The 15,689-nt window shown below is 37.2% G+C and overlaps 1 protein-coding gene across 1 annotated transcript; it reads right to left on the minus strand.

Annotated features, from left to right (window-relative positions):
• Window positions 1-3,710: 3,710 nt before the first annotated feature.
• On the minus strand, window positions 3,711-12,607 carry LOC129718349 (protein abnormal spindle). The gene is made up of 7 exons (XM_055669045.1): window positions 12,383-12,607; window positions 12,146-12,322; window positions 9,252-10,895; window positions 7,362-8,845; window positions 4,324-7,096; window positions 4,132-4,251; window positions 3,711-4,071 (listed from the first exon to the last, which is right to left on the minus strand). The coding sequence occupies exons 1-7, from the start codon at window positions 12,395-12,397 to the stop codon at window positions 3,811-3,813; spliced, it is 6,474 nt and encodes a 2,157-aa protein (XP_055525020.1). The 5' UTR covers window positions 12,398-12,607; the 3' UTR covers window positions 3,711-3,810.
• Between the last annotated feature and the right edge of the window lie 3,082 nt (window positions 12,608-15,689).

Genomic DNA, 15,689 nt, shown 5'->3' on the forward strand with positions numbered 1-15,689 from the left:
GCATAAACCTAAACATTAACCTGACATAAACCTTGCTGCTCTGCTGCGCATGACTAAGGTCAATAACTGTTTACCTAATGTGTTGTTCTTGAACTTCTTGCGACTGTGTTGCTTGTCGCAGCTTATGTAAGTAAAAGGTTAGGTCATTGCAAGAAAGCTGAACAATTGTTGAACCGAGTTCCTCTAGCTGACCAACCTACTGAGATGTTTTTTTTTTTGTTTCTTTTTTTTTTATAATTTCTCTTCTACGTAATACTACAGGAATCGAAACGATACACTTGTATGGACTAAAGCAAGCAAGTAGATCCTGGAACAAACGTTTCAATGATGCTATGGCAGAGCTTGCATTTGTTCCACTTAAGAACGATTGCTGCATCTACAAATCAAAATCCAAGGGGATAATCCTAATACTCTATTTAGATGACATTCTGCTAATTGCCAAGAACATAGATGAGATATCATGGATTAAGGAAAAACTTGGAAGGTTATTCAAAATGAAAGATCTTTCTGAAGTGAAGCATTTTCTGGGAATGGAAATCAATCGTGATTTTGAAAATCAAATAATCGAGATTTCTCAGAAGAAATATGTTGAGAGACTTCTAGAAAGATATGGAATGGCTGAGTGTAAACCAGTGGGGACACCTCTGGATAGTAGCACTAAATGGTCGAAATCAGAAGGGGAACTTACTGATCAACCATATAGAGAATTGATCGGATGTCTTCAATATCTCTCATTAACATCAAGACCAGATATCTGTGCTGCAGTAAACGCCCTAAGCAAGTATACATTGCATTGGTCAGGATTAAAACGAATCCTGAGATACTTGAGGGGATCAAGTAACACGAAGATTGTGTATGTAAAACACAATGATGGACCAGCATTAGTTGGATTTGGAGATGCGGATTTTGCGAATGATCCTGACGACAGGAAGTCGGTATCAGGATATGCATATCAACTTTATGGAAATCTGGTTTCGTGGTCAACGAAACGACAGCCAACAATAAGCCTATCAACAAGCGAAGCAGAATTAATTGCATTGTGTGCTGCTGCGAAAGAAGGGATGTGGATAACAAAACTTCTTAATGAATTGGATGTGGTTATAACACCATTCATTATAATGGAGGATAGCATTCCGTGCATTAGCATAGCAGAGGAGCCGAGATCGCACCAGAGGATGGAACATCTGGACATCAAATATCTCTTCATACGGGATCTCATCAAGCAAGGACGAGTCAAGCTGCAATTCATCCCGAGTGTAAATCAACCAGCCGACGCGTTCACAAAGGGGTTACCTAAGAACACGCATCGGAGATTGCTGAATGTGCAAATTGTGGGGAAGTGTTGAGAATAACATTTCACTACAGTCACTATGAAATGTAAATAAAAGCAATTTGCCATTCATCAGGCGCTTTACTTATATCAGTTAAGAATGTATCTTGATAAGCCAGCATGCATACATAGCATGCATATTGCACGTAAAGCTTTAGGTGGGAAACTTAAAGCTGTACAACACGTGCGCGGCAGCTTAGGTGTGTGTGCTACAAGCAATAGTAGGTAGACAAGTCTAAGAAAGAGAAACACAAATTAAATGTAATAATCGCTAGACCAACACGGTCGCTTGTAATGACTTGACGAGATGAGTTCGATTAAAGATTACCTTTTAACCTGGAATTAAAACCGAGTAGTTTAATTTGGCTTTACATTCCAACACGACAATCGTTTGTAATTCCGAACCAATTTACTATTAACTGCTGCTAGGACGATGTTTACTTTTTTGACAGTACTTTCTGGTTTGTAGGTTATGTTTTCGTGCATAGGTAAGGCAATTTTGCCCCTACCAGCAGTGCCCGTTCTGCCCCATGAGAAACACTTATGAGAAAGAGCTGTTTTTAGATGATGTTTCATTTGAAAACACTGCATTATTTATTGAAACTGTTTGAATATCAATAACGATTACCGAAAATAAACTTTCGAGCCCAAACCGACACATACGCATGCAAAAACCCTCATTTTTCGCGCTTGTGAACTATAATATTATACGCAAGACGTGCATGAATGATACAATTGTCTATTGTGTAAAAGCGAACTTGTTTTGCCTTTCTCCTAGAAAGGTATAGCAATCACTGGAAAAACCAAAGGTATAAAAGTGCTCCAAAGGGTCGAATCTCGTATATCAATCGACTTAGTTTGACGAGCTGAGCATTTTCTGTATGTGTGTGTGTGTGTATGTAACGCTCTCCCAATCTCACTCGATTTTCTCAGAGATGGCTGGACCGATCTTCATGAAATTAATCGCAAATGAGAGGTCTAGTTGCCCCATAAGACCCTATTGAATTTTATTGCAATCGGATTTTTAGTTAGAGGTTATGTTTAAAAATGTGAAAATCACGAAACATCATTATCTCAGAAACTACTCAACCGATTTTAACAAAATTGGTTTTAAATGAACGAGCTACTTAAAACTTAAAACCCTTAACTTTTGAGTTTCATGAAGATTGAACTTGTGGTTCAGAAGTTATGAAAAGAAACGTGTTCTGGAGAGTGTTTAATCTCACTCATGTTTCTCAGAGATAGCTGAACCGATTTCCACAAAATCAGTGTCATTTGGAAGGTCTAATTACCCCATAAGACCCTATTGATTTTTTTTGCAATCGGACTATTACTTTGCCTGTTATGTTTAAAAATGTGAAATCCAGCTTTGAAAAGAAACATATTCCGAAAACTACTTGAACTCACTCACTCAGAGATGGCTGAACCGATTTTCACGAAATCAGTGTCAAATGAAAGGTCTAGCTGACTCATAACACTCTATTGAATTTTACTGTAATCGAACTGTGACTTCGTCTGTAATGTACCGAATTGTGAAAATCACGAAACTTCATTATCTCAGAAAGTACACAACCGATTTGATCAATCGTATTATCAGATGAACGGGCTAGTGAAGGGTTAATTGATGAATTATGATTTAATTCGTGGTTTCAAAGTTTGGCTGCCCTATCTATTATCTCAAAGATTACACGACTTATTTAAACATAACTAGTGTCATACGAACGAGTCATCTCTCAAACTTACAAATAACAAACTTCATAACAATTTGATATGTGGTTCAAAAGTTATGGAAAGAAAACAAATTCAAAGGCTATTTAAAACTATACCTGCTATGATCAGTATATGTGGCCACAATATAATTTAAATGTTGTATCGTACCATTTGAATGTTCGCGGTATCGCTCGTGATTGAATTGTTCGAAATTAAGAGTCATTTCTTTTATTTCGCTATTTCTTGAGCATTTACATTACGTCAAATTTCATATTTTATACTTCTGTTACAACATCATTATTTCAGAACCCAAAAAGTGAATACACATTTATTGGACTGAAGCGTTCATGTAAATATATTTTTACAAATAATAAGTTTGAACGAGAAAGGCTGGGTCTGACCGCTAGGTGGATTAATTTAGGTTTTTTCCAGTTATTTTGAATAAAATTACATCTTCAGATTAATGTTAATGATTCAAATTTATAACAGTTCCAAAATTACTACCAGAAACCTAGAAACAACATATGCCCATTCTGCCCCGTATGCCCCTTGTTCCCCTATTTGTGTTGGTAGCGTAACGGAAAAGTAGAGGGTAGGCTGATAATACCTTTCCTTACCCTATGAAAAAAATCGACGCGATTTTGCTTTTGTAATAAGTAATACTCAAAACTAACGTATCTCTATGTATTAACATGTTTTGTTGATTATTACGAGTAACAAATTACATTGAAATTCAAAACGTAAATATAATCTAGAGAAAATCTACTGTATTATGATATGTCCACATCCAGAACGTTCAATACCATGTCGAAAGCAAACACGGAAGAATAAAAAACGTACGGTTTACTGCGTATCACTCCGTAATCTGGTCCGAGGATCGGTTCCATTTGCATTAATGTCGGATCCGGTGGCACCAAACATCCAACTGGTTTCTTTACGTTTTTGCGCATCTTTTCTTTTCGCTGAACAAGTTTTTTCGTTTCACGTAACATGTAAATGGCTTCACGCGAAATCATATAACGTCGAATAATCTAAATTTTGAAAAAATATAAAATTATTATACTCGTTTTGAGTATTTCACAAACAGTTACATTTTTCTTGTGGGTATCGTGGGACAGGATCCAGAGAAGCGTACAAAGCGTATTGAAGATACCGCATTCTTTATCGCACCAACGAAGCAACATTTGCGACACAGTTACAAGACCGTTTTCCTGAGAAAGAGCATAATTTTGTTAATTTGTATGATATGTATTATAATTTTTATGGTATCATATATCAATTACCTGAAATGCCTGTTCCTTAGTACCCTCATACCTTGCCATGTTCAGAATTATGCGAGCGCATATTTCTATTAACTGCTTATCAAGTTCTGAACGAATGGCCTGTGCCATCGTCATGTAACAAAAACTAGCCAAAAATATTGAATATTTCGTAAGTAAATGTGGTACAAGCCGCGATATGTGCTCAATTCTTAGCAGGACTTTTATTGCCTCAGCGACCGCAAATCTTGTTTTCATGAACTTCATGCAAGATTTTAAAATATTGCCGACTCGATTTGACGGATCTCGTAATGCCTCTCTTCTACTGGCAACTATTCGCATAGCTACATCGCGCATGGTTACTGTTTGCTGTTTTTTTCTATGCTGATAACCTCGCCAATATGCTTGAATTACTTTAGCATTTTGCTCTCGAATGCGACGTTCTAGGTATTCTGGAGTAAGCTTTGCTCGAAATGCCTGACGAGCCAAGAAACCACGACTTCTGGTCTGAAGCCGGAGAGTTATTTCCTCTAAGAGCTGATATTGCGCTCGTTGGACGCGCATCTGTTGTGTGGCACGAAACTTACGCTGAATAGTAATTATAGCACTCCTGATATGTCTATAATTGATCTGCTCCACCACGCGCAATTGATAGGATCGGTAATAGTTTTGAATTACTCTGGCTGCTTTAATGGCGCTTTGGTACTGCAAATATTGTGTTCTCATTATCAATGTTGCTCGCCACTTCCGTTGAATAATTAGCGTGGCACATCGAAGAGTACCGTATTGGTATCTTTTTTCGAGCATTGCTACATTTGCACGGTATCGTCGTTGAAAAACCACACAAGCTTGCTTAATCTGTAAGAAATGTGTGCGGAAATATTTCATTTTAAGATATCCTCGGAAATAGCGTTGAATTATGATAGCTGAAGATCTCTGTTTCAGATATTGTTTTCTTAGCAACTGCATTTTTGTTAAAGCACGATATTTTTGCTGAATACAAAGTGTTGCTTGTTTCAATTGAATGTATATGGCCCTTTGCCGTTTCATTTCCATGAAACTACGGAAATATCGTTGTATTTGAATCGCTGCACTTTTCAAGCGCAAGTATTGGAAACAGATCTGCTTCATTTCACGTGTGGCTCTATATTTTCGTTGAATATGGATTACTGCTAACCTAATCTTTACAAATTCAGATCGAGTTGTTTTCATAGCTGTTAAAGCTCGGTAGCGATTTTGCAAAACAATAACTGCATATTTAAGTGTTTGATACTTTGTTCGATATGTTCTCGTGAGGATATTTGCACGCCAACGTCGTTGTATACAAGTAGTAGCTTGTCTTAGTTTCATGTATTCAATTCTCTGTTTGCGACCTATCAGGATTGCTCTATACCTGCGCTGACACAATATTATTGCTCTCAATGTGTTTTGAAAAACTTGCCTTTGCTTCTGCATCAACTTCGTAGCTCGGTATCTTTGCTGTATCATAACGACTGCTGTTCTAGTGATTGTAAAATTTAAGCGAGCTTTTTTGAACAATTTATACGCACGGTACTGTCGTTGAATATGAATAGCAGCTTGTCGTTTCTCCAAATACAGGTTTCTGTTAGATCGCATTAGCTGAATATTTCTCCAAAATCTTTGTATTACAATTATAGCTTTGCGTTTCATATGATAATCAGTTTGTACACACCGAGCGATCAATGTAGCTCGAAATCTTTTTTGAATACACATGGTAGCACTTTTAAGCTTTACATATTCCAATCGCTTTAATTTTGCTTCAACATTTGCTCTGAACTGTCTTTGTAGAACAATGGTGTAATATTGAAGTGTTAGGAATTCTAACCTCTGCTTCCTCATGACAAGGGTAGCTCTTAATCGACGTTGAATGGTGATGCATGCTGATCGCGCTTGTTGATAGCTATTAAGAGCTTGAATCATTGCAGTTTTAGCTCTAAATTTACACTGAACTGTGAGAACTGCTCGTTTCAATTCCAAAAACTTATGGTTTTCTATTTTCATTAGCCTTTGCGCTCGAAAACGTCGCTGTATTATTAATGCAGCAGATTTCAAACACTGAAACTCTCGCTGGTACATTCTCATGGTAATTAAAGATCGATAGCGTTGCTGAAAAGCTATCGCGGCATTCTTCAATTTCAAATATCTAAAACGCTCTTGTCTCATAACTAGCTTGGCTCTGAATTTTTGCTGAATGAACACTATCGTTGATATTTGTCGCTTATATTCTGCTTTGATCTGCATCATCAAACGGTACCCCCGTAATCTTTGCTGAATTATAATAGCACATTTTTTCATCTTTATATATTCTAACCTCTCCCTTCTGGCCTGCAAGTATTCCTTCCATCGACGTTGAATCGTAATTACTGCAACACGGAGGTTCAAGAATTCCTTACGCGATTTATGCATTCGTACCATGGCTTGAATCTTTGACGCAGATGAATGTTGCAGTGCTCTATGCCTGTTGTAAGTTACCATACCCAGCACAATTGACTGCAGTTTACGATGTATGACATAGGATTTAAGCGTTCTCTTGATAACAACAGCTTTCTCGTACTTCAAACGTGCTTCGATTTGTAACGAGCGTATAACACCAGAAGCTGCCAACAACCGCTTTGCAAGAGCGTGACGTCGAAAGCTGGTTTGTAGAAGAATTGCACTTTTCCGTTGCAACAGAAATCGTTCCCGTACAATCTTGGTTTTTTGAACAGACCGCCACCACCGCTGGATGCGTAAAAGTGCTGAATATTGGAGAGCAGCTTTCTTTTGTGCTAAGTATCTGTAAAGAGCGTGCAATGATTATCTCGAGATAAAATGGTGGATTGTGATCATCGTCTACTTTAATACTATTGTTTGTTGTTGAAATAATTTTGAAGAATGTTTTGAAACTATTGTGCAGGATGCAGAAGAAAATATTCAAAAATACTTCTCATAAGAAGAAACTATGAGAATATTGGACCGTTTAACTATACTAATAAGCATAAGACAAAAAAGGTAATAAAAAACGTAACAATTCGGAAAAGTTAGCAAAACTAGAAATATACCTTCGAGTGTATTTTTGAAGTACTATCACAGCCTGCGTTTTTTGATGTCGCATTTGTTTGAAGAGTCGCCTAGTGAAATGCCCTCGATAAAAGGACTGAATGAGTATTGCTGCTGTCTCCTTGCGTCGTAGCCATTTTTGTGTAATTCGTCTGCCGATGATAACCCTAAGCCAATTTTTTTTCCACCAGTTACGTATTACGTTTGCAGCGGCGTTGAACTTTGGTGCCCTGAACTTATACACAATTTGCCATAGTAACGAAAGAGTTTTCTCGCGATGACCATCGCAGATATCTTTGGCAGCTATGTCTCCCGCAATCTGGTAATTAGCTTCTGCGAGTGCCTTCAACGCTAGGTTAACATTATGAACCTTTTGCAGTCTTGAGATTGCAGGAACCCTCAAACTTTGCGTGAGGTCATCTCTCAGCAAAATTATTTCCATGACTCGAGTAAGCCGAATGCCATCACGAAGATCTGTGGCTAGATTTTCAAAGGCGTAATCAAACTCGTCTAAGAAAGTTTGTTTATGCGTTAGAATAAATCCAAATCTTTTTAAATATTTTGTGACGTCTCCGATTCCTGCTATAAGGTAGGATGAGAACCGAATCAAAATTTCTTTTGTTTCTTTATATGGTGCAGTCTTGACGAAGAGGCAGGGATTATGTCTGATAAGCCTCTGATTTTTAGCCATGTCCAGGAAGAACAATAGATACAAAACCATACGCAGAGTAAATTTCTTCATGTGCTCTGCATATGCAGGTGACAAATTATAGGCTCTGGAGTTTTTCGCTTCAAGATAACGATCTCGGAACAATCGGTTTATGATGAACGTACTTAATCCGATTACATCCCGATTAGATTGAAGTTCAATTTGTTCTCCGAAAGTCACTTCCAATCCAAGTCGCAACCAAAGTGGATTGAAACAAAGTAGTAACTCCAGAACATTCCTTTGTAATACCAGGTCCAAATGCAACTCCCGATCTGTTCGTAAAGCCATTGACTTCTTTTCAATGGCAGCTCGAACTTTTCGCAAAGGTTCAGCGACGTTCTCACTGAAATACAGTGAAATGCCTGCATTTCTCAGTTGGTTTAATCGGTTTCGGTAATAGTTCGATGAGATTAGCTCTTTCGTTGGCGCTAGTGTTAATTCTTTGCCCTTCACCTCATCGAATAATTTGGCAACATCAACAGGTTTATTTGGTTCCGTGTCTAAATCGGCTGGAATGGTTACTAGAGCGTTAAGCCATTTCTTCAACTGACGTTCGTATTTTTCAAAGCTTCGTTCGTCCAGATACATCGTGGCAGCAAGAAAAGGGTCACACGTAGTTGTTGCTGCGAATGGGTCTGGATTAATCAGGGCTCTAAGATGTCGATCAGAGTCGTACAGAAACACCCTTTTTTCGTCAATATTATACTTCTTGACTGCTGTTGCAGGACCCGGTATCCTTTTAAGCGTAAGGTTGCGTGAAGCTGCGACTTTTGGAACCTGGGAAAATAAGGTATGAAATATTTCATTTAGATTCTGATGTGTGAAATACTCAAACTGTTTTCTGTATATTAGTTAAAAAATACATAACTACATAACAATACATAACATAACATATAAATACATAACCGTAAGAAGGCACGTAGGTAACTTTGAAAATTATTATATATTTTTTAAGCTATCAAAACTACATGAAAATGAATTAATGTTTTTTTTGCTAAAGGCAATTTAACATTGTGTCATCGTTAAATATTTACGGATTCTTATCGGGCTATGCAATAGAGAACTAGTTGGTCATAATAAATTGATGAGTCCTCAAAATTTCCTTTTCTTATTTATGTTTGATTCCCCTGATATTATATCTCTAGGATGGATAAAGCAAAGTAGATAATTTAATAACACTTACTTGAAAGCTACTTTTTTCACCACGAAACGAGGAGTAAGTTTTAGACACCTTTGTAGTTGCGAATATTGTGATTGCTGAAGAAGAAACCACCTTACACTTCTTGGGCGGTGAAATTTCCATAGACAGTGGTTCATCTTTCTCGCTTTCTATTGAACTTCTGTCAAGTACCCGTTTTCCTAATGTAGTTTTAATTTCGTCACCACCAAAATCGATTTCGTGTAAATTGAATCGGCTGGATTGGGCTCGAATTTCATGCTCTTTAAACATGCGTGCTTCCTCATCGTCGCCATTGCTCAAGTTAGGCATTGAACCCTGTGTGATAGAATGTTGTTTGTTGTCCATGGTAAGGTTTTTAACTATGTTATCATCGGAGTTGGACTTAACCATACTATTGATATGAAATGTTTTCTGGTGTATCTTCAGTTCTTCCGGTTCATGATCAACCGCCGGAATACTTGTATGGTAGGTCAAACCCAGTTCACGGGAATTTTCCTCAGCTATCATTGATAGCTGCTGGTGAGAGTCGTTTGTTGATACTGTTTGTGTTTTATTCAATATCTTAGGGTGTTCGTTAAGTGCCGCATCGAGACTGTCCAGAAATACCAGCTGAATTTCATTGCAAGGTGAGAAACTGTCTGCTGCTCCGTTAAATTCCGTTGTTTTCACAACTGCATGTGGAAATTCTTTGATTTGGACATCTCCTAATTCAAACTCACAGGAGAAATTTAATTGCCTATTAATATCATTATTCGACTCTTCAGTTTTAATTTCGAATTCCGATTGCTTCGTGTCTCTCGTAGTAGTTGAAAAACAATTAGGGTCGAACACGTTTTCCACAAGTGGACTTTTCCGATTTATTGGAGTTATAGTGATTCCAGGGATACCAGACTTTTTGTAGATTGATTTCGGCGTTTCTTCCATGGCAAGAACGCTTTGATCTGGCAATGATGAAATATCTTTTTCATACTGATCGCAATTTCGTGAGGCACTGAGTCCCTTAAATATGTTGCTAGTTTTGTCAAACAAAAAAGTGTTACCTTTCGATGGATTTACGGGTGTGGGCAAATCAGCAAGGTAAGAGTTATCCATACGTGATGGTGTGAATTTAATACCTTTAAATGGGTTGACATATTTTTCTGGTGTTTGAGGACTAACGTTTTCTTTGTTTTGCACTTTGCCGTGCTGTGTAGGTTCTGAAGACATGCGAGAAAAGTTTATTTCGCTGAAAATATTTGGTGCAGTTCGTTCTGTTAAAACGTTGTTTTTAACAACAGAACAACTGGACAATGGTGATAAAACAGGCTTTTTCACTGGTGACTCTCTTTTTTTCATTACCACAGTTCGTTTTATCATTAGTTTTGGTGGCGAAGGTGCTTTGAGTTTTAATTTTTTTGGAATAACTGCTGCTTGTTTAGAAACTGTTTTTTTAGGCGCTGTTTTTTTCACATCTACAGATTTCATGATAAGTGCTACATCTTTCTTGGTGCCACAACTGTCAATCATTTGCAAGGTTTCCAAATTATTCATAACTTTCAGTGGATTCCAGACTAGTTCAAGCTGACGCTCCTCTCCAGTGTCAATATCCATGGAAGTCCACTCCAGCACTAAATTGAACTCTGGTTTAGGAATTTTTGTAATGAGCACCTGTAAGAAAAGACAGATAACTTTTAATTTGCAAATGAAGTTATATGAATCTTCTATAATCAATTCCGTTAACCAAACTTCTCTTTCAAAGAAAGCGCATAAATAAAACTGAAAAAATGTGCATAGCCTAATTTCATATTTTTCAAACCAGTCCCGATTGATTTTCTTGGTTAACACCGATGCGGGTTTCATAGAAATAAAATATTCGGGCAGGTACGGATTTGAAAAATATCAAACCTGACCATGTCTGCAGTATAGCATCTAGGTTTTGCTTTTATTAGAACTTAACTATTGAATGTTATTAGAATTCAACTATTGATCTATTGAACAAGCTTAAGCAATTTCACAAAAACGAGCATCCATTTTACCCGATTGTTCCCTGCGCCGAGTGCCTAATAATAACCAAAATAATAAATTTTTTTGACACATTTTAATTTTTTTAATTTTTCAATTGCTATTTTAAGTTAGATTATATTGTGTAGTTTTTGTAGAAAAAAAAATCAAACTCATGAAAAGTTAGTTTTAAAATTATAATTATATTTTTCTTTTTAATCTTTTTATCTCATGGCGTTTTTTTTCTGGAAGCACGAAAATACTGTCTATAACTTTGCAGAGACCAAACGTTCTGGCTTCAATTTTTTTTCGTTTTTCGGAAAAATGTTAGCTTTTTTGTTTTTCTTCTCTCCATGATCGGATAGCCATCAATGCTTGGCTAATCTTTTGCAGTTTTTATGAAAAATCAGTGAGTGCATAAAACAAAATTAATATCTACAATTTTGCTGCAGACGTCACGCCAACCGAACCGTTTTAGCTCTTAAAAATTATTCGTTATCATCAATACCTCTTTACATAGCTTTTCAAAACGAGACGGGATTTAAAATAAAAGAACAATAGTACAAAGTGGGTTTTCATGCCCATGGAAACTTCTATACAAAGTTTCAACCAAATCAAAAATGACAATTGAAAACAACAATTGAAACAGTTTTTGTGGTATTGGTTTCATTTTAAGAACACAACACTTATTTAAGCAATGCCGAAAAAATCATAAATTCCTCTAAAAAACGAGTGCATTATTATATTGCGCGGAGTCGAATGTTTTGTGAATACATTATTCTGTACCGTTCAATCACGCGCTTATGCTACTGTTTTTGCAATTAAATATTGAGTTCTAATTTTTGTTAGTAATTATAAAACAACAAATAAAATCAAATAACTAACATCAGTAAAACATCATTGGTATAGTTTTTTACCTTTATTTGTTCATTGTAGGGGTTCTTGATGAGCATCTGTCGTCGCGCTGTTTTACCTACTGGTATTCCCTCAAAAACAACCGTTGCTTTGGGCGTAAACGGACCAAGTTGAACCAAAGTTGGCTCACGGGTTTCCGTACGCTGCTTCGGTGGACAGCGAGTGGGAGTAATGGTGATCTGTTAGACGCAGAATTACTCACTGAACGTAAAAATCAGAATCAAAAAAATATCGCTTACTTGGAAAGCGCTCATATTGGTTGTTTCTGCATCTTTTTTCAGCAAACCAGTAGAGAGATCGCCAACTTCTCCTATTCTATAAATTGTTTTTATTTTCGTTGACGAATACAGTACAGTAGCACAAGAATAATATAATTATACAAAAACCGAAAAAGAATTTAACGAAATAATATTAAACTGTTAAAACGTTAAATACCGCGCTTACTATCTGAAAGTCGTTGGAAAAACTTGTTTTGACAACTTTAAAATGTAGCCCTCTGGAGGAAAACGTGTTATTCAAAGACGGGTTATCATTTTCAGCAATGCGAACGAACATTAGCACGCTTGTTCAGTTTTACTGTAAATAGTGTAAAAGTTACTCATCATCGTATTTTCACCCAGAACATTAAAACATGAACACTCTTTGACCAATGGTCAAATATTTGACCTTCTGACATAATGGTCAAATTTATTTGACATGATGGTTGTTGTTTGCCCGTGTTTGCCCCATGTAAAAATTGGAGAGTGACAAACCATTATCCTTGACCAAATTTTTATCTGTCAAAATTTGACGCTTGGTCAAAGAGTGTATTACAGCCTTAACACTGAAAAATCAGAGTCTATGTTTATAATAAGAGTCCCGCAAAGATGAAACCAAAGGAACCAAATCAGTGTCAAACGAGGGTACCAATCGAGCAATTTAATAAACAAGGTGATAATGTTAGGAGTGGATGAAAAGTGTTGTAATTGAGCGTAATAAATAATATGTGTTTTTTCCGAAGTTTCACTTACACATTTCAATCCAACATTAACCCTGTATACTGGTTCACTCAAATTTAACAAAACATTACCGGTGTAATCTTTCAAAACTGTGTACCTTGTGAAGAATTTCAAAAAATGATGTCCGCTTATGCATGGTGAAAAACAGAACTGTATAGTTCTTGGCAACAAACGGCACAGAAACTGTGTTGCCGAAACGATAGATTTTCTCTTCGCGCGACTCTATATACACATAGACTCTGTGAAAAATGATCGATTTAGCTATCATGACCCAAAAAAAACATGTAACATTATGGAACCCCGATGGGTTCGAAATAAAAATAAAGCCATAAATATGTCACACACAACACAGTGCAAAAGTATAGGCGCGTCAAAAGGCTGTATTCTGTATTATACCCCGTTCACACTATACCGCATATCACCTGATATAAGGTGATTCGTGCTATCGAGGCTAAATCACTGTCACTGGCTGTCATCGGATATCACCTCGGCTACATGATATCGCGGATATCATATTCGAAAACCAATAAAATCCAGATTTGCAGCAGTTTACGAATTTCGCAGTTTGCGTTGCATGCGAGAAAGAAGGAAGAAAATATTTTTGCTTTTCTCATCCCGCACTTTTGGACATTTGCATATGAGAGTTCGCGTTGGTGCGAGCCAACTAGCTGACATCTCTATCTTGATCGCATTGCTGTTGTTGTCTTGTTTTTGTTTTGACTTGTTTTTTTTCTCTTTTCCCGATTACCTAAGCATATGTTAAATCATATCAGCTCGCTGAAATGTGAACACCCGAAGTGATATCCGATATCAAAGGAAATATTTTTGCTTTTTCCATCCCGCACTTTTGGACGTTTGCATATGAGAGTTCACGTTGGTGCGAGCCAACTAGCTGACATCTCTATGTTGATCGCATTGCTGTTGTTGTCTTCTTGTTTTGACCTGTTTTTTTCCTCTCTTTCCAATTACCTAAGCATATGTCAAATCATATCAGCTCGCTGAAATGTGAACACCCGAAGTGATATCCGATATCATCTGGCGATATCAGGTGATTTGCAACGTAGTCTTAATGCCTTGTTCAGACTACGCCGGATATCACCTGATATCGCCAGATGATATCGGATATCACCTCGAGCGTTCACATTGGAGTGAGCTGATATGTTTTGACATTTGCTTTGGTGATTGAAAAGAGAAGAGACAAAAACAGGTCAAAGCTAAAACAAGACAACAAGAGCAATGGGATTGGGATAGAGATGTCAGTGAGTTGGCTCGCACCAACGCGAACTCTCATATGCAATTGTCAACATGTGCGGGATGAAAATAGCAAAAATATTTCCTTTTTTTCTCGTATGCAACGCGAAATTTGTAGGGTTGCGTCAAATGTCTGTTGGCCGTGTTGCCAACTGCTTGAAATGTGGTTATTATTGGTTTTCGAACATGATATCCGCGATAGCATGTAGCCGAGGTGATATCCGTTGACAGCTCGATTGTATGGGATATCAGGTAATATGGATGGTGATATGGCCTCGATAGCACGAATCGCCTGATATCAGGTGATATGCGGTGTAGTGTGAACGGGGTATTAACTATGATGTGTTAGCTTTGATAGAGTGCGGCGAGTGCATAACATTTTATAGCGAAACATTTTTTTGCTGCACATACTTCTTGCTTTGTTACTTTTTCCTCGATAGTACTCCAGTAGAACGTAGTATATTGCGTCTAGTAAACCTTTTAAGCTGAAACAAACAGCGTGTCTGACTGATCCTGCGACTGCGACGGAATATCCATATGCTAAAGTATAATATTATATTTGAAATGAAAAGAAGGGACATAGATTTTTGTAATTGTCCAGTAGGTAAATTTATAAGAAAATGTCTGCGTAAACGTTGACATACGGGAAATTGAAATGGTTTTTAGCTGGGAGTGACAAAGCTAAGAAAGTATACACCTTTGTTGACCAATCTTCTGGGATGGAACATTTGTCCTTTTGTTCGGGTTTCGAAACCATAGCGCCTTTACTCGCTTGCACTGGTCAGTCCAGAATACCTTGTCATTAACGTACCCTGGAGTGGCGCAGAGTCTGAAACAAGAAAAACTGACAGTGGGCACAAATGAGATTAAGACCAGGGCATGAGTTCATTGTCTTTCACTGTTACTGGGTATAGGGACGTCAATGGCTCGGTACTCCTTGCTATAATCTGGGGATCTCTGTTTTGTACAATTTTGTAAGCAAAAAGTCCAAAAATCGAAAACTTCGATTAACCGACCTGAGTAAAATTTACTCATGTGTTAACTTTCCACACACTACCTATAAATATTCACAATGTGATGGGTGCAGTAGCGATTTTCACGAAATTAGTTTCGAACGGAAGCTATAGCACAGAGAACAGACATTCATGTTCATATAAAGAAATTTGAAAATCGTGTGTAAAAATTTGAATCAAAATACGTTAATACACTAACGACATCTATCTAATGGTGCCCCAGTTGCACTGCATAAATATTGCTGTATCGATATTTTATCGATATAAGTGCTTGGTTTGTAAGT

This window comes from Wyeomyia smithii, chromosome 1, assembly GCF_029784165.1.
Source record: "Wyeomyia smithii strain HCP4-BCI-WySm-NY-G18 chromosome 1, ASM2978416v1, whole genome shotgun sequence".
Classification (NCBI taxonomy): Eukaryota; Metazoa; Arthropoda; class Insecta; order Diptera; family Culicidae; genus Wyeomyia; species Wyeomyia smithii.